Here is a 21,254-nt window from a genome sequence, read left to right on the forward strand (position 1 = left end):
GGGCAATACAAATGTAGCACGTAGATCCTCAAATGCTGGTTTCCTGCAAGGCGTTGAGCGTGTTTCTTAAATCTACGGCGATAAGTAGATTTTAACAGTAAATTTTCAATGTCTACTTGTACCACCGCCGTAGAGTTAGGCAACACACAACGCCTTCCAGGAAAGCGAGTCCTTCAGGATCTTGGTGCTCCATTTTTATTGCTGGTGACTGTACCTCCACAGGTGATCGAACAAGGCGATTGCGTTACCATTACACAATTTACACATATCAAAATATAGTCAGTTATCTATGTTTTAGGAGGATCTTCTTTACAAGTGATTGATTGATTCATTGATTTAGTTTAATTTACTTCACGTTTTGTGCCTCTTGGATAATTTTCGAAGATGGGAATGAGTGATGAAATTGATGAATGGACATTCACAAACAACCAAGCCCGAGCGGGATTCGAACCCGAGACCCTTCGCCTCGCAGCGCGATGTGCGAACCACTCGGCCACAGGGTTCGGCTCTTTATATGTGAATCAGTAAATTGGTATCTTTTCCAATCTTATACAGCATATATGATTTTGTGATTAGAAAGACAGAAGGCTTCTAAGACCGAAATCTAAAATGTTGCAGATTTTGGAGAAAAATTAGTTGAAAATTAATGTAAATAAAACAAAAGCAAGGGACGAAAGTAGATGATAAACTTGTTGATGTAGATTTACATGTTGTGAAGATTATAGATATGATTGAGAATAAGTATTTGCATTCAATACTGACTGGCGATTAAAAGCGTACAGGGAATTAATACAAAATAGGCGAAAGGGGAAGAATACATACTTCTAAGAAATTCAACAAATTGAGAGTGTAAGGGAGGTTGAGTGAAGGCTAAGTGAATAAAAAAAGCTTTTTCTACCTTGAAAGAGCGAAAATATGCTAAACATGATCGAAAATGATTGAAATGTGCTCAATCCTGTAGCAATGGCATACATATGCCATAACGAAGCATCTCACCTTTAAGTAGGTAGGTGGCCAAATTGTACACAAGTGGGTAGTGGGGTGATCACGACACCCCACAGAAAAAATACAGTTACAGTTATATTCTAACAATTATAATTGTAATATATGTATTTTTACATTATTTGTACGGTTGGAAGATTGTGAATTATGAAAATAACTATATTTGAAAATTTTTAACGACAATTTTATAATTTTCCTTTTTCCTTCTATTTTTAGGGACAATTCCTTATTTTATATATTTTTTTACTTTTCCTTCCAAACAGAATACACAATAGTTACTGAAAAGTAGCATATGTATTAAACAAATGTACGAGGATTTATATTTAATCATTACTAATTAAACATCAACATGAATGTTAGGCTACAAAAAATATAGAAAACAGATACAGGCCTATAATTTTTGAATATCGCTACAGTTCACCTAAAGAAAACTTGTCACATAAGGATCTGCAAGAGCATTTACACTACTAATTACGTCCAATAACTCTAATAGCTTTTTGACACGTTCCTGTTCTTTCTTGTATTCCACTTCCAAGAAAAGAAAAGCCACAAGTATTGCAACACTCGAACAAAATAAAGTTTCAAACAATACGCAAGTAGGTAGGTGGGGAGCTGATAACACCCCAGAACGCGGAGTTATTTTGTTATTGTGGACCAGCGCACAACAATCAGGTGACTAAAAGACCTACCCCTCAAGGAGTAAACAACATGAAGGTAAGGGAAAGATGAACAGTTTTGCCAACTTATAAGACTATTTTTTTAACAATTTTTAGACCTGGGGTGTTGTAGCCACCCCACATACCCATTTAAAGGTTAACTTGAATTTCTTATATTTCATTTCAATGTAGTGCAACACAAACCCAAATTATGACTCTGTCTCGGGAATCTTTGGAGCATGCGAACAAAGACAAGTCTGCAAAATTAGTGACTCGAGAGAACTCGACCAATGTTCGCGTGAGAGGGAAATGAATGCATGGAGGGGGAAACGCGGCACAGTTACCAGCCGTTTGCAGCAGCGTGCACCGTTTAGCTCCGCCACTCCCTTTCTCCTCTTCTAGACCGTTATGCGCTGTCTTGCTCCACAGTTTCCTGATACAGTGTGTAATAAGATATTCCTTTTCAACAAATTGGCAGTTAGAAAGATAAAATATACAACTTCCAAACTCCAAAATATTTATAAATCTCTATTGCTATTATCTGCATCATTTACTCAAGAGAGAAGAGAGGGGGGAGGGGTGCATTTTGTTGAACCACTCCCAAGCAAATATTTCCCTTGTGCAATCGAAGTTTCTGCCTATTTCATTCGGCGAAAGAGGGAAGCTATCGATTTTGCGACCGCAAACAAACGATTGGATTTCACAGTCGAAGTGTATACAGCAATATTTCCTCTCCGCCACTGTGGAAACTGTGCAACCGAAAATTCCACCGCAATCTTTAACCCTGTAGAACCGCAGCCGTAATTGGGGCTCCCCGTGTCCAATCGCATTTTTCGGCGCAGAACCCAACTGTGTTGTCATTTGTCACCAACAGCGAGCACCGGAATAGGGAAGAAACTATCGCAGATAAATATTTTATTATGCTGCAACCAAGAACCACCCGAAATACCGTATTGGCCCTAATATAAGCTGGACATTTTATCCAAATTTCAATTGTGAAAAATTAGGATGAGTCTTATATTCACGACCTTAAAAAAAAATATGACATTTCGTCAAATCATATGCTGTTAAAAATGTGCTGATTTCTCATTTGAAATAACGATAATGCAACAATAGCATTGTAGAAACTGGCCGCATTGTAGATACCATAATGTTATCCAACAATAGCATTGTTACTTCTAACTGGAACAACAGCATTGTTGTTTCTAACTGGGCATTGTAAAAACTGTCGGCATTCTTGATAACCTACTCCTTGATTTTATTAAGATTGTGTTCGTTCTTTTCTAAGCTTACAGGTATTCATTTCTACTGAGCATCCTCGATGGCGCAGTGGTAGCGTCGTCCCCTTGTAATCAAGGGGTTCAGGTTTCGATACCCGGTGGAGGCATATAAGGGTTCGGATCCCACTTAAAACTGTAAGTCCAGTCCCGATTAGCCTTACTATGCATAAAGTGAACTTAAAACACCAAATCAATCAATCAATCATTCATTTCTACTGAAGTGGATCTAAAGAAAATGTTTACCGGTATTTTCTTCTCTTCCCTCGGCTTATATTCGGGTATCATTTTTTTTTTCGCTCCTTCAAATTTTAGGGTGCGGCTTATATTCGGGCCAATACGATACTTAATAAGTACAAAAGTAAATAAGCAAATGTACTTGTTTACTATTGTCCAAAGAACTTATATAAATATAAGGATTAGATTGTGATTATATAGCTTTGCATTGCGAAAATTTATGAGTAACACTAATAATAGTAATAATAATATGCATAAAATAATGATAAGGGTCTGTACTTTTCATCATCTGGGCCTAACAACCTTTTCGGTATTCAATTCATACCCAACTAAAAAATGACAGTTTTTTTTGTAGAGCAAGTTTTTTTATATAATTGATGTTAGATAGACTTAAGATACATAATGAATACGTTGCTGTTATATCTCTATTGGTGGGTTTCATGTGACGTGAGGTTGTGGTCAATTTTATTTATCATTCGCAAGGAAATATCCACACGTAGCTTTCGTTATATCTGCACCAACTGCGCGTTTGTTTTAAATCATGAATGTCTGTTTTAGTATCCCCCGCCCGCCCTCTTGAATTTCATATGCTTACAAGAATTAGCCTCAATCATGGCTGCTCGAAGCCACAATGCAACAGTTTGTGACGTACGTGAAACGCACCAATTCTTAGGCCCATGTCATATTTTTACCTGTTTATGCAATAACTAATTATTATTAATTGCCCTATTTTAATATTATTACTAATAAACATATTAATGTTGTTAACCTTACAAATTATAAATTTCATTATTATTATTACATGTCCGTAAGGGCATAGTCAGATTTGAAAAGTTTTAATTTCTATAACTATAGAAAATCCACACATTCTTATTGGCATGTTTATCATATTCTCCAGGACTTCCATTTGCTTCCCTGGCGATACTCGTATCTATAGAAGAAATGGTGCTATTTCTGACCTTCAATAGCAGGAGAGAACGGGAAAATTTGAAGGATATCGTCGCAGTGACGCGTAAGAAAAACTGCTGCGGACCAATCACATCGCCTACCTACTCTGAGTTGTGAGGCGACTCTGATCTAAAAAGACAGTCTCTTATTAAGTTATATGTCCCACGTTTTCTCCGAAGATTTGCCTGGACTTTCTGTTTCACAGCCTGCGAAAGTTCGTTGAGTGAAGGTTGTTTTATTTCCTGATGATACTGCTGGAGGAGAAATGCTTACTTCTTAGTGACTTACAGGGCGCATCTTGGAGGATCAAAATGAAAGGATCCAAATAAAAAAAATGTATCTACTTGCTGAAAAGCAACACCTGTGGTGAGTTTCAAAAACTGGACATAGATGACTTCCATGCTGTTCTAAAAAAGGTGGCGGGAGGATGTTTCATTTGAGGAAGCGCATGTTTATTAAAACAGGATCAAAAAAAGGCCCCGACTGTGTATTGCAATTTCCCATGGTGGATTGCAGATGAGAAACAGTTGTCCGCTATTAGCCTTTTGAATAATGCATGATGGATTGATATGGATGGCATTCCAGCACCTGGTTCCGAGAGCGGAACTGGGCCAGTGTTTGCCGGTATCTCCCTCCCACCGCACCTGGAAAGCGATCTATATTGACCGTGAAGCAGAATGTATAATGAAAAGATTGATTTGGGGCGTGTACATGAATTTGAGTTGTTACTGGAATATCTTGCTTAAAAAGATTAAAAAGGTTAAGGGTTATCAGTGTTTCGCTGCGGCGGCCGCCGTGAAAACTTTTGATCTTTCTTGTAAAAATGTATATTTCTTGTCGAATCAGCCTCCCCGATGGCGCAGTGGTAGCGTCGTCGCCTTGTAATCAAGGGGTCCTGGGTTCGATACCCGGTGGAGGCACAAGTGGTTCGGATTCCACTTTGAACTGTAGTTCAAGTTCCAATTAGCTTTATTGTGCATAAAGTGCACTTAAAACACCAAATAAAAAAAAATCTCCCTCTCTCTCCGTCAACTCTCTGTTCCAATAGGCGCACATTAAGCGTATCGGCCTGTAAAGGCAAGTGACGTCAAGAAGAATACATTACCGTTATTTGCTTTTTATGAAGTCAAATAGTGCAACGGCCACCACAGTGCATCTCGCAGAAGCGGCTTACGAAATTTCCATGGGATTTGCCGCGCCGCCGAGTGTACTGAACACATTGAATAAGCTTTCATCTGATGGCCGAACACGTAAGCTACCGAAACTTTGATATTTTATCTACATACCATGTTGGACATAACCGTATGATTAATGCATTGTGTGACTTACAGTCAACCCTCCATTATACGACCTTTCACCGTTATCGGGGAAAGGGTCGTTACTTCCAAGGGGTCGTTATTGGAATTTGGACCGATCTTGACCCACTTCCAAGCCTCATACGTAAAAATTGTGTTAAAATTTGACTTGGACCGTTTTTCAACGACTCTCGTGGCAAAATTATATGTTAAATTTTAATAGGTATAGACCTCTTGTGCTTCAAACGATACATCACGGTTGTAGATACGCCCAAAGATGACCTCAAAATTTTCGCATCGACTTAACATTGGGCCGCGTTAACACATGGCCTGTACTTTGCCAGGACCTATAGAATGGTTCGCCCGGCTAGCAAAGTCTTGCTGACTGAGTAAAGGTAGTCAGAGGTATGGACCTTAGATGTCGTATCACGGAGGAATACCGGCCTCAAATGTCTTACCACAGAGAAATAGCGGTCTTAAATTGCGCACTACAGAGGAATAGCGGCCTTAAATGGCGTACAACCGAGAAATATCGGCCTCAAATGGCGTACCACCGAGGAATAGTGGCCTTAAATGGCGTACGAAAGAGGAATAGCGGCCTTAAATGGCGTACCAAAGAGGAATAGCGGCCTTAAATGGCGTACCAAAGAGGAATAGCGGCCTTAAATGGCGTACCAAAGAGGAATAGCGGCCTTAAATGGCGTACCAAAGAGGAATAGCGGCCTTAAATGGCGTACCAAAGAGGAATAGCGGCCTTAAATGGCGTACCACCGAGGAATATTGCCCTTAAATGTCGTACCACCGAGAAATATCGGCCTTAAATGTTGAACAACCAAGAGGTAGCTGGGGGAATCTGAACTTGTTTCTGGATTTAATGTTGAATATAGTGCTGGTGGGTTTGCCCTAATTTTTATGCCTGAATATGCTAGTATCTTATTTATGAGTGTTTTATTTATAATTTTATTATTGGGGGATATACCTTTTCTTACTTGTTATATTTAAGGGTTATTTTTGGGGGTTTATTTATATTTGGATTCGGGGGACTTTACCACGATTTCGTTATGATAAGTTGATATATTTGGCTTGGAGGAGTTTTCTTCCAATGTCTCACTGAGAAATAGCGGCCTTAAATGTCATACTACCTAGGAATAGCGGCCTTAAATGTCGTACTACCTAGGAATAGCGGCCTTAAACGTCGTACCACCGAGGAATAGCGGCCTTAAATGTCGTACTGCCTAGGAATAGCGGCCTTAAACGTCGTACCACCGAGGAATAGCGGCCTTAAATGTCGTACTACCTAGAAATAGCGGCCTTAAACGTCGTACCGCCGAGGAATAGCGGCCTTAAATGTCATACCGCCGAGGATAGCGGCCCCATAAATGTCGTAGTACCGAGGACGTGCAGTAACAAACATATTTTTCGCATGATTTATTTAAACATGTTGACACTTTTTCCCAAATTTTTCACGGTTCTCCGAGAGAAATGCTATTTCCTGGGTCGTTGGAGAGTGAGAGAGACAGAGAACGTTGACAGTGATTTCACTCTGCAAAGACATCGAGAAATTAATGAAACTAAAACTGGTAACTCACCAGGCATGATGGAGACCGTCTTGAGTGCCCTCAGCACGCGGAAAGTCCTCAACCCGGCGAGGTTCCCCACCTCCATCCCCATGGTCGCGTAGCCGGACGTTATGACCACGAAGTCTAGCCAGTTCCACGGGTTTCTCAGGTACGTGTACTTGTTCAGGATGAAGCCCTTCGCTATAGACTTGATTACCATCTCGCCCGTGTAGATGGCCAGGAAGATGTACCTGCGGAAGAAAAAAAGCGGACATAAATTTCTCTCCAAAAAGGCACGCTCAATACAATTTACAATATTTCTTTATGTAAGGTACCTGAACCCAATATGGCCCACCTAAGGTCTGCGATTGTTTCTAATGGTGTACAAAGTCAGAAATGTAAAAGTAATTGCAAGATTCAAAAGAGGGAACATTTCTGGACATTTACTGAAAGTTGGAGCCAATTCCAAAAATAACATGGGTGCAGGAAAGATTTTATTAAAAAGTTACGTTTAGGCCATATTGTGTAGATATGCACCCAATTTGGCCTAGTCATATATTTTGTTCTTTCACATCAAAATGTGCAACAGAAAACGTAAAGAAAGTAAGACAATGTTGTTTTATAGGTAAATAAGTATACTGATACACATACATTTTATTTACAAAATGACATACAAGGTTTGCACAAAATGGTTTACAAACCAATAAACAAGGGGATGACATGACACAATTTGTTTCCAGAAGACCATAGATTGCACATCGCAGTCTGGGCAAATAAAAGGTCATTTATCATCCTTAGTGAGATCCACAAACTCTCCGTGAACATAAGAGTAACAAATGTCACATTTGCGCATGTCCTTTACGATATATTCCTATGTAGGCCATATTGAGTCCACCTTACATAGTGTTCTTTCTTCCTTCGTGATAAACAGTACTATAGATTAAAGTCTAAACTAAGTACATTATTGTAAAGTACAAATTATGAGCTGTCATAATATATACTAGAGATATAAACACATATCACTTGGAAGATGTAGTAAGTAATAACTTGACTATGCAATATTGGATCACGTAGAACACAATCACGAGGTTCAGCTAGTTAGTTTCTTTGTCCTCTAGTTAGTGCACTATATGGGCAGCCAACAGATCCAATTACTTCATTTGGACAGTCTGCATGACATACTAATGTCATCTGTTGAATTCACCTTGTAACTACTTGGAAATAGGAAATAGGCCATATTGGGTACTAGGCCATATGGAGTTCAGGTACCTTACCTTAAAAATCCTGAAAACAGTACTAGAGTTCAATGTAGGAATGTAGGGATAATGTTGATACAAGACTTGGTACAGATCTCGCCTTGTCTCATCCTCGGCTTCGTCTTGATTTCTAAATTTAGTCTCGTTCTTGGCTCAAAGCAACAGATACAAATATGAGATAAAAAAACACATTAAAACATTATGAACGGTCGGCGCGGTACAGGACCACCTAGAAATCCCAATGAAGAACTGATGGGTGCAGCTTTTGGTGGATGTAAGGAGGAGACAAGGGGAACGGAAACGTAGAACACAAACAAATATTGGGTGAACGATCTACAACTTGTTAAGAGAAGTAGTGTTGCCCACGGGACGAGACGGGACAGGCTTTTAAAAATTCGAGACGAGACGAGATTGACCATTTGTCATAAGACATACGAATATTTTCGAGACGAGACAGCATTTCCACGAGACTCCACGAGACGAGACAGGCCAAAGTCTCGTCTCGTGGGCAACACAGAGAAGAGAACATGTTGAACTTTCAGAGGCATCATAGAGGAATAGGTAGTTTTGTAGACAGTCCCTCTTTACTTATCCGGCTCATTTTGCTACACAGCATCACAAGTGTTTGTTCAGTAAACAGAAATCTAGATTCAAGACAATATTCTTGACAATATATTTCCTTCTCTAAGATGAAAACTAGTGAAAATGAGCCCCTCCTCAAAGGCGAGCAAGGTGCAGCACCGGCCTACGACGTCGCAGTGAATTCACGACCCCCGCAAAGTCTAATATCAGAGAGGATTCGAGAGGGACACTCCCATCACACAAGCATGCGTTACAGCACTAAACGCACGGCCATTAAAATATGCGGCTGGGCAGAATTGCGCTGTTGCCACATATGGGAAAAGCAAAGCGAGAGCGGGACAAAAATCGTTGGTTCCCGCTCACTGTGTGGCAACGTCAAGCGGGCTGCGTTGCCTAGTTCGAGCGTCAGACTGACCTCTCTCCAGGGCACTTTTGCGTCATCCCTTACCTTTCGAGCAAATACTGCCAGATTTTATCACATGCATTACAAAGACCAACTCTACAACGAGATATTTCATTCTCTTAAACCTAAGAAACCACGGGGTTGTGCTCCGACGTGGCAACAGCGCGAACTTCTGTCACCCGCCTAATTTCATGATCGTGCGTTTAGTCACCTTACTACATGTAATCGCTCAGAAGGCAAATTCTGTTTTGTGTACTGGTAGATTATTTTTACAGCTATAATAAACCCTGTGTATAAATCTGCTCATGGTTATTCTGTCGATATATAAATACATTATATGCAACTGTTGAAACAAATTAACATCAATCAAACAGTGAAGATAACCGCATCGAATTCTACATAATCTGAGAATAGAGGTACACAAGTGCATATCAATTTTGCTTAATCCTGCACCTATGTGGAGTTCTTCAAGCTCATGACCTCTGCTAGTATATACGTCAAATACAGACGCAATTCTGCTTCTCTCTCTAAAAAAAAAAATATGAATCCATAGCAGGTTTTGTGTTGGACAATATATTTTTGCGGCACATAAAACAAACGTTGGCCTTTTCCGTTAATATGATGTCAACTGCACGTATTCCATACATCAACAAAATCGAATGCTCACTTCTGGCCAGCTGCTCGCTGTGACAACAGTTCTGTGTATATCTAGTTCCAGTTCTCTCCAATAGATGGTGCTACTCAACATTGTTACTCAGACCACACTGATTTTGAAAGAACTGTTTGAAAAGGTAGATGGTTAGAAGTATATTATGGGGGTTAGAATGAAAGATTTATATTTTAAAGTGTCAGTTATTACCTGATTTGCTTATCTTTTCAACATTTCCGAGCATACCGGACATTCTAAGCGGTTACACAGTGTTGCTAACCGTGTACACATACGAAACTCTCATGTTCTACACGCTGCACAGTACACTTCTGGAGAAAATTTTAGATACATTGGCCAATATATAACTTCAAAATGCAAGTTCATTTCTTTTTAACATTTTTCATACATATCGGAAATTTAAGTTCATTTCGAAGCTGTGAAAAACGAAGTTCTTTCAGCCGAAAATACTTTTAATTGAATAGAAGTATTGTCAAACAAAAGAAGACTTGCCCTCAAACACATACAACAATCGACAGAGAAAACAAAGCGTAAAAAATCAAACTCCGGAATTTTAAAGGTTTTCCCGAACCGTTACTTCGAAGAAAAAAACGCGTTTAAATGCGTGCTCTTGACAACGTTAAACTAGAAGAAATTCAAACGTTTTGCTTTTATTTACTTTATATGGGACTTCTATTTTTTAAATTGAAATCTGACCTTACATGTTGTGAGACAAATAAATTCGAATTTTGTTCCGAATTTTTCTTCTAATCTTGATAGAATCAACGATATAGTTTCTGTTCAAATCCAAGTATAAATGAAACACACAGTGTAACCACAAATCGAAATTTGCTTTATACGATTTTTTACTTCTAGCAAGACTGATGTTTCTTCAAGACGCTTTTCTTTTTTGGTCTTAATGAACTTCGAACTCGCTTCCAAGACAAAAGCGATGAAGGTGGCTCCAAGAATTATTGATCGAAGCTTTAGCAGGCACCCGTCGAGCCACACAACACCACAAAATTTCTTCCATAACCACCATTAGCAACTCGCATAAAAGAGACATGAGAAACTTGCGCTTTGAGGCAAACTAAGTTAACTCTTTATAACCAAGTTCACCTCCGATAATCCCTTACTTCCGAAGTTTAGAGCCGGGTCTAAAAACTAAAGCTCCTTCTCTCTCTCGCAATTACGTGCTGAATTCAGAAAAGGAGTTGTGACAGAAAGGCAGAAATGCGATTAGGATCCCCTGTAATGCGACGTCATAAGTAGTTGCTCCGTTTCGTGCCAAAGCTGTACTCGAGACTTGGGAAGAAGCACCGTGGGGGGGGGGGGGGGGGAAGGTCGCAGCAACGAAGACTGGATATCGAACGACTTGCTTCACAACTGATTGCAGGCTGGAAGTCGAGGTGGACGTGTTTTCAAAGGTTGTCTTTCATCTTTTACAGATCTGATAAAGTTCAAACTTTCGAATAGAGTGAAATAAAATCCTAATTTCGTTTCTGAATGTTCGACTCAAAATGTAAAAAAAGGTGTGTTTTGTCCACATTCGTGTATGAATAGAATTCATATGGAAGAGATTAAACACTGAAAAAATAGGCGGAGAATTTTATTTACAATGTGAACTGATGTAACGCGACTTTGGAGAAGATAGATAATATATACATTTCCTTCCCCCAGATGAAAACTAGTGAAAAATCAAAATCACTTCATGAATATGACATTTTAATTTTTATTTTTTTCACTAGTTTTCACCTGGGGGAAGGAAGTATATTCTCTATCTCCTTCAAAACGACAAAATTATTTTAAAATCGCACCAATACTTTCAGGATGTGCCACAATATTTCATATTTTGTAACATTCGGTGCTCTTTCTGCCTCACAGCCCCTGGCAACCGCCCCACTGCCCCCTACTAGCCAGGGTGCAAAATCATTGTAGAACAGACAGGAAGGAAGACAGACACAACACAATATATATATATATATATATATATATATATATATATATATGTGTGTGTGTGTGTGTCATTAAATACGTGTCAATTATTAAATAATCAAATTATATTATAAAATATACAATACATTATATCGACGGACATTTAAAATTTGATTGCAAATTAAAGATTTTAATTTACTACTAATGCTGTGATCATGAACAATGATTTGTGCCTCACCGATGACGCAGTGGTAGCGTCGTTGCCTTGTAATCAAGGGTTCGATACCCGATGGAGGGACATAGTGGTTCGGATCCCACTTTAAACTGTAGGTCCAGTCCGATTAGCCTACTGTGCATAAAGTGGACTTAAAACACCAACACAATCAATCAATCATTGCGTGGCTAAGGGGGGAGGGGCAAAAATTAAGAGACATTAAGAAGATAATGGTTTTGGGATTGCTGGATTCAGTGTCTTTATAGATGATGCTCTTTATTTTCCGTTCTTTGTGTATGTTTTCGATATTATTCCAATAAAGTACATTCGACTCCAAAATTAATTGTTTATGTTTGATGTTAGAATAAACACCCCCGGAAAAGGTATGTTTTGGGGGGGAGGAATTTCGGGACAAGGTCGTTAGTGGAGTTAAATCACTTCAAATAAATAATTTACAGAATAGTGTACGTACATAAAGATTTTGTAGATATCAGAATCACTTTTGGTGAAAGTACATTAATCTTGTAATCATTTAATGGTGTTTGTTAGGCTCTAAGAAAGGGAAATAAACGAAATATATCAAGTATGTACTGATGGGGTGAAGCTCACACGCAAGGAAATGTGATATGTAAGCTGTAAACAAACACATTTATTTTGATTTAAAATTCTATAATTTTATAGGCAAAAATAGCAAACATTAAGACACTCAACAAACATGTCCACAGTAGGTTCATGTAGACAGTATCAGAAACAGAAATATTAATATTTACATATAATTTTTATATGCTGTTTATTAGAAAAAGCCTTTCTATGAAAAAACATATAGGCTATCTACATGTATGATGCCAAAAACAATACAAGCAATTTTAAGCGTGTTCCTTAGAAATAGAAAAATAAAAAAATCAGATTTAAATTAAAAAAATCGTCAAAAATATTTTTTAAATAAAAATCATGATTTTTATCCACACTGTAAGAAGGTCACTCTTGAATGTATGAATATACAGAGTGTCCGAGAAGTTCCCGTATCTCTATATTATATTATAGTACATATTACCATTGATGTACATGACATTTATTTATTATAATAAATGTATCTATTAACATACTTGGGAACTTTACATACGTTACACAGTACATCATTTGCCCCGTGCGTTGTCGTTCATCAGCACTGTAATTACTGTATGTCCGCTCATATCACCCATGGCGCAACAACTGGCAAACGAATTCGAGCCAGAGTTCCATGTGACCCTCAGAGGAGGGATGCCAACCCGAAAACGAAATCATACCCAAGGAACAGAATACTGGCCAATTTTCAACAAGTAGTGGTACAGGGACATCTCGGACAGACTGTATAATGGTATAATTATTACCATTTTAACTTTTGAACCTCTTGAGAATTTTTGTGTATTCTCTTCAATCACTCTGTCCCCCCCTCCCCGTTCTTATTTTTCCCTGGCGTTGATGCTACTGCGTGGACAAACACCGAAAATAATTGTTTTTCAGGAAAAAAACTCTCCTAAGAAGTTTCGAAGGAAATACATTTGCTCTATTCTTTCCGGATAAGAGGGAAATACGTAGCAAAACCATTCCCAAAGTATTCCACCAGTAACGACATGGGCCTTGGAGTCAAGATGTGAAAGGTAAACGGCCAAGTTTTCTCCCGCGTTTACAAGAGCTTATTTGTTGGAGGGAAGGGAACAATGCAGGAAGCAGCAAGTATACGAGGGGAGGCCTCTGACGAGGGATTCCAAATACATACTTGCTTCTCCCGGTGCGGAACAAAGGAGATGAGTCTTGTGGAAATAAAAAAGCAACAGGAAGGCATGAGGTGTTCCGCAAAACTTTGGAAGATGGAGTCAGGCAGGCATGAAGCTAAGGAGTGCACGAGAAGCCGGGTGGCTGATGAAGGATGAAGGTTTCTCGGGAGAGATACCGGAAAGGAAGCAGCTTTCTTCATCACGGTAGAACGGCCCTTTCTTCATTCATTCTCACAAAACGATAGAATTTCGAGAGATTTTTAAAACAACTCTTGAATTTCTTCAGTCAGATATGATTTCGTCCTGCACGCAAACAGTATTAAAAGTCCTGTTTCAACGAAGATGTACATTTTTCAGGATTAAAACTATTTGTATTTATTTTGTTTCTTCTTCTTCCACTTTTAGTTTATCACAGAGATAACAATAAAATGTTGATGATGGGAAAGCATGAACGCGATTTAGAACGGAAAACCTTTCAGAGGGTGTAGGTTTCATTGGCCTGCAAGAATGCAATTTTCGTTGCGAAAGAGAGGCTGGCTCGCCTATGTACAGTCGTGGAAGAAAATACTTTCCCCATTGAGCCTAATTACCAGTACACACATGGGAGAAGTATATTTTCACAAGACTGTACGCATAAAGTAGAAATTTGTAGAAACAATCCTACCTATATTATCAGGTATGAGGAAATTCCTGCAGAGCTTTCACTTACACTCTCTCTCGGGAATCTGTGGAGTAAGGCCGCGCATAGCGATAGAGAAAGAGAGAAGGCGAGTGGGCGGGGCAAAGCAGTCTGTGCTGCTGCCTACTGCTGGTAGCTGCATCTGCGTTTTCCCATCCATGCACTCCCTTACTCTCTCACGCGTTCATTGGTCGAGCCCTCTCGGGTCACTACTTGAGCAGAGGATCTGTTTTTCGTTCGCTTGCTCCAGAGATTCCCAGAACAGTGTGTTGCAGCAGGTGGCCTGAACATTGTGGAATGTCTATTACTGCGAAGTCTACGCTGGAGAATACTTCAGGATTTAACGGATGTACTTCTGTGCATGCAAGATTCAAATCGTCAGAGTTTCGGTCGAAAATCACTTCGTTCTCAATTTTGGAAGTTCATATTGAAAAATAGCTTTTAGGTATAAGATGCTGCGTTGCTGCTTTTTCGACACTCATTTTCGAATCTTACTTGCAACTTCTTTCAAGGGATCATTTGGCCGTGCGACCCTGTTTGCACCCAGGCTTTTGAATTTCGGAATTATGCTTACTAAGTGGAACCATTACTGCAGAAAATATCAATTCTACACGTTATTTTGTCATTATGTCACATCGTAAATCGTGTTATCGTGTTATCCTCTTTCTACTTTTCACCTTCAGGCTCGATAATGCTTTAACTGTGGTTTTTAAAGTAATTATTATACAACTATGTCCTCGCTTGTGCAAGGTTTTCATATAATGCAGGTCCAATTGCCAAGCGAGCTGTGAAATGTGTGTGCCAAAACACGAACTAAGAACGCACTGACGTTACCACACTACAGAGAGGTTTCATGTCAAATTGCATGTTCTGGAGTCCCTAGTGGAGATAAATCTGACCGGGTACTCCAGTGCTGCCACGCAGCGGGAATTAAGCAAAACGCCTGCTGTACCCTCCGTTCGGGGTTTCCTACCTCCCCCTGCATTTTGAGAGTTCCTCTTTAATTTTTTCTGATTTCATAATGATTAGAGGCCGGATTTGTAAGCGAAATGCATATTCTTTTCCAGACGTCTAATGGTAAGAAGAAAGGTTATACTTCGTATTACATACCTTGATGAGCTATTCAACTAAGGTTGAAAGTGTTTATAAATGCTTATTTCTGCAGGAAACGGTTATGCTTGCTTATTTTATGATTTTGGTTTAAAATAGCATATTTTACCCAAATCAGTCATATTTCAATCCTATTTCAATCACACGACGGCATCGGCATGACGAGATCAATGCTTCTAAATAGCCGCACGGGAGAAACGGCATCCAAGAAAAGATACAGTTCATCCAAAATCATTTTTCCAAATTCCTGATATTATAACACAGTTGAAAGCTCGAAATAATCCATTGCAATATTCGCTTTCTCTCATTGATGAAATTTCAGTAACGTTGTCTTCAGAAACTCACGGTGTTGCTAAAATTGTGTCCGACAAGCTCAGTCAGGTATTACTGAAAAATCCCGGTTGCAAACCACTGTGTCAAATTTATAAAAATATTTCTGGTGAAGAAACAGACATTGAAGAGGAATTCACCGAATAAGAACTGTGGTGTTTTTCACATGCGCCTGTGATGTTATGCTACGTGGAAAGAACATTTTCACTGTACAAATCATTCTTCACTGACAGACGCAGGAGCTTCACACAAGAAAATTTCAGGATAACCTTCCTTACATACTTTAAAAGCTTTGAATAAGTTAAGAGATCTGATAAACAAATATTTTTCAGATTTTCCTATATTTGTTTATGCTTATTTTGGTGCTTATTATTTCTTATTTTTTGTGCTTACTAACTTGCTTGTTTTACTGTTTGATTGTGCTTATAAATCCGGGCCCTAATAATAATCTACATTTAAGACATACCTCGCAAATACGACTTGAGAATGAAGTTTAGAAATAAAAATTGTTTGTTTCTTTGAGTACATTTAAATCCACTGAAAGGCTAATTAGGCCAGTGCAAATTAGTGATCTGCGATCGTAATTATTCTGGTAGTTTCAATTGTCATACTCAAATATGTTCACGTTAATTTTTCATAGTGTGAGATAGTCTGTGAAGCGACTTAATTTTTTTTTTTTGTTCAATCTTATTGTGTCTGTGTGGCTTCTATGAAGAGAAATAAAACTTCTTATGTTCAGTTCGGCGTATTAATCAGTATCAGGTTTGATTAATGGCTTCAAATTTTTAACAGGTTATGAACCCAGCCCAGGTGTTCAAGAACTGTGCTGCAATGTACTTGGGAGTGTTTTCATCACAGTGGAAAATTTTATCGTAAATTTTGTTATGTTATTCATGACTGATCACATGATATGATAATGCATGTAGTGCTTGTGAAGCTTTGAATCGAAATTTGTGCTATGTAATTTTTTCTTGTACTCAAATTACGGTGACAAGAATATTGAAACAAATTCGATGCTACATACACTGTAAGGAAAATGACGACTCCAATCGTGATTAATAATGGTGGACAGCCAAACATCGAGAAACTAGAAGGTCTTAAGAATTACGCCACGTGGAAATTCTTAATGAACTTAACTATGATCGATTGTGGTTTATGGGACTGCGTCGAAAGTACTACTCCAGTGGATCCAGTTCGAGACCAGAAAGTGTATGCCAAGATTTGTTTGTGTGTGCATTCTACTTGCTACCCACATGTTAGAAATGCGCAAAGTGCGCAGGCAGCATGGGATAATCTGAAGGCAGCTTACGAAAACCAAGGTATAAGTAGGCGCTTAGGAATTAAAATAAGACTGGCCAGAGTGTGTTATGAAGATTTTCCTTCAATGGACTTGTACCTGGGTGAAATCATCTCATTGCAACAAGAGTTAGCGGACGTGGGATGCAGTATCGATGATGAAGAAATCGCTGAAATATGTTGATTGGATTACCTGAAGAGTTTAATCCTTTGGTAATGGGTATTGAAGGAACACAGGCGAAACTTACAAGCGAGTTTGTGAAGTCACGGCTCATACAGTGGTTTAGTTGTAAAATTTGGAGGTTCAATTGTAAATTGGGAATCGAGGAAACAACGAACCGTTGCTTCCTCAAGTACCGAAGCCGAGAATTATAGTTTGGGCGATGCCGCCAAAAAGGCACAATTTGTGAAAAATTTGTTATCAGAGATAATTGATATTAAGGTGCCAATTACAATTTTAAATGATAATAATTTAAGTGCTCATAAAATTGTTGAATATTCTCAGCACCATAGGCGTGCAAAACACATTGATGTACGACATCATTATATTAGGGATGCTGTTCAAAAAGGAGATTTTCATTTGGTTTATCAACCAACGAATGATATGATTGCAGATTTGTTAACAAATCCTGTATCTAAAATTGTGCATGACAATTATGTATCACAGTTAGGTTTAAAGTAATTATGGTCATGTGTATGTATGCAAATATGAGTAAGGGGAAGTGTTAAAATATTTTGTTTCCAAAGATTGTCATACTCAAATATGTTCACGTTAATTTTTCATTAATCATTATGCATATGCAGTATCAGGTTTGATCAATGGCTTCAAATTTTTAACAGTTTTATGAACTGTTCCCTGTTGTAAAATCCAAGTTTTCGACCTTGGCGCGCCTGTGCGCGCGCCGCCATCTTGAAAAATCCAGCCGAAATCACGGTAAAGTCTAGTTTTTCGCATATATATCTCCTTTCCAATGTAAATTATATACATAAAATTAAAATGTAAACCAGGATGAGGACATAGATACGTACGAAGAGAATAAGGAGAGGTAAATTACATAAAAAAAAAACGATACGATAAACAAGATTGAATTGATTTTTTTATAACCCCACTATATACACAGATAAGCTAATCGGGACTAGGCCTACAGTTTAAAGTGCGATCCAAACCACTGCCACCGAGGAGGTCCGATAAAGACAAGAATAAGCAGTTAAGAAGGAAAAATGAACAATAAAAGAAGAAGCAGGCAAACAAACAAATAAGAAAGGCAATTGTGAGAAAACTGACAAGTGAAAATCGGTTTTAACCCTTCTAGTACATACTTTTGTAACTTTGTCAGTATTACGATTACCTGATTTCATAACACCAGTGTCGAAGTTAAAGTTGAAACGAAAAAGATTCAGATAGGAACACTTAGTAAACAGTTTCTGTCTTGTTCTATGGACGACAGCTGCTTGGCAGGGATATCCCAACAGAATAGTTGACTGTCGCCTACAAAATGGCCCCGCGGGGAATTGAATCCGAGCCTTCTTGAGAATTGCCCGTAATTACTTTGTTGATGAAGGTCTTGTTGTTTGGTTCCATTTACAACAGCGCCTGGGCGTGACACTACAAGCTCACACGAAAGCACCCATTACAAATAAAGCACTTTGAGAGCACCAAGGGGTTTGCATATTGCGGTCTTCTACGGTCGGCGTCACAGAACATGGTGAGAACTAAGTGGTGTAAGGTTGCAAGTTTGTGCTTTCACAAGATACACATGCTTCACGAACCTTGCAACAAACCATACGTCAGTTAGAGTGCACTCAACTGCAAGAACTGACGTTGGCTTTACAGAATTTCTTGTGCTACCAGCAAATGTTAAAAGTTTTAGTTAAAAGGGGAAAATATTAGAACAGTTATACTAGTATGAAACAATTAATAGTATCTTAGATAACAGCTTCTTTCTATATCAATTACAATTTAGGGTAGGTAGGGGGAAATCGGATCATGGAGAAAATCGGATCGGCCGAAAACAACTCAGTCGTGCAGACACAAGAACTGAAGCTTGTGCGTTATTGCTGTGTGCATTTGTGCTGCCACGTCTCAGAAGAAATGGAAATTGACAGAACCCATTGTTTGTTTGTTCGGAGTCAGAAGAGTTCCAGTTTACATTGTTTAAATAAGTGAATTTTTGTGACGACAAAAAAGCAATAAATATAAGTTTTCATTGTCGTGGAATAAGCGTCTTTTCATTGCTTGTTACGTATATTTTATATTCAGTTGTAATATTTCATTGAATTAAGCATGCCCCACCAGATGTTGTGTTAATTTTAAACAAAGCACGTAAATCAGTGCAAACAAAATGAAGTTGTTTTTAATAAGGTGTATTACGGGGTAAATCGGATCATTCAAATTTTCCTGTCAGTTTGATTGCTTTGAAATAACTGGAGGGATCCAGTGGGCTATATTTATATTTTCATAAATCAGTCTGTCTATCTATGATCATCAGCAGCCTAATTTGTAACACAACACATGTGTATACTTTAATGTAGGATATATGTTTTGTTTCAGATGCCTCGAAACTACATTCGGAAAACTGCTCATGGTCCTAGTCCTAATAGTTCCTGGTCAGCTGTTGCTGCTCATAGAGAAGGAGAGTATTCAATACGGAAAGCTTCAGACGTGTTTGATACACAAAAATCTATTCCTTTACTTCGTCTGACATCAGTTGAAAATTATAGCTACTTATCTTAACCCTGGGGATATGAGAAAGGATAAGAGATACGTTATGCAAGCAGAAAAACTCGCATCAAATACGTAGTGCGAATATCGAAGCGTGGAGGTGTGGATTCTGCAGTATTTCGTACTACCATGAAAAAAAGTCACCAGACTCGAGATTGGATACAGTACCAGGCTTGTAAAGAGTGGTTCCATGAACGCTGTGTAAACGGCTTTGGTTAATAGCAGTTCATTTGTAGTATTTTCTTTTCAAAATCTGTGTCATTCGATTTACCCAACAGCTGATCCGATTTACCCCGCTGAGGTGGGGAAAATCGGATCAATGCTTCACTTGATCAATGCTAATATCTGGGTGAATATTACGAAATCAAAGTAATTTCTATATTAGTCTATTAGCTGAAGGTTTGCTTGTTTTTATGCATATAATTTCAATTGTAATAAAGACACTGATATCCCATAAATAGAGTTTTTTTTAAAACAAGTGACCCGATTTCCCCCTACCTACCCTAATGTAAGAAAAAGTAATCTGCGCAATAGAAATATTCTGGCTTATAAGATTCCAAAAACTCGCATATAAAACTCACCAATAAATAGGATGTGTCATAGTTGTAATATCATTGTTGCAAAGCACCAATAAATAGGTCCATCACTTCCACTTGACAGATATAAAAGAATAATAAACTCAGTACTATAAAAAACGAAATACTGATAGAATGTAGATTGTTAAATAGATGTTAACACACATGTGTTTAATGGTTTAATGTGTTCCATTGACAGTGTGCAATACTTATGAATTACGTATGAACTTCTTGCCTAAATGGATGTATGATGTTGTGTGCATGAATATGTGTTTGTATTGTATATTCCCATGTAATTTGTATTGTATTAACTAGACAGACTACGGTTTCTGCAATTCGAGGTTTAATCCTCTGTAGAAGTGCAAAGAGTAAATAAAAAAAATCACATAATATTATAAATAAATAAGTCATTCTAATAACCAGTACAAAACTCAGACTTTACAAATGAAAAATATTTTCATGAATTTACACTGAAGTGAAGGTCCTTCTCATTCGAGTGGTGATAACACTGTCGCCTTGTAATCTAGTGTTCCTGGGTTCGATCACCGGTGGACGAACACTGCACAGTGGTTTCATTCCATTTAAAATTGCAGGTTCACTCCTGATTGGCCTATCTGAGCAAAAAGTGGACTTACACCACCATTTATTTCAGGGACGTTCTCAGAATACAAAAATTCGAAACTTCATTTGGGGAAGAGTGTCACTACAAGATTTAATTTTTAATTTAGATGAAGTATAGCCATTTGCTATACTTATACTTACTTTTTGTCCCAGT

At 38.3% G+C, this 21,254-nt stretch overlaps 1 protein-coding gene across 1 annotated transcript in view; it reads right to left on the bottom strand.

The window, feature by feature from the left end:
• Positions 1-21,254, bottom strand: part of NaCP60E (Na channel protein 60E) — a 606,984-nt gene that overhangs the window by 145,460 nt on the left and 440,270 nt on the right. Inside the window, exon 3 of the mRNA XM_083130953.1 lies at positions 7,005-7,225. Within this exon, the coding sequence (XP_082987079.1) occupies positions 7,005-7,225 (221 nt within the window). The remainder of the gene's footprint in view (positions 1-7,004; positions 7,226-21,254) is intronic.

Source organism: Lepisma saccharinum, chromosome 11 (genome assembly GCF_977018435.1).
Source record: "Lepisma saccharinum chromosome 11, izLepSacc3.1, whole genome shotgun sequence".
Classification (NCBI taxonomy): Eukaryota; Metazoa; Arthropoda; class Insecta; order Zygentoma; family Lepismatidae; genus Lepisma; species Lepisma saccharinum.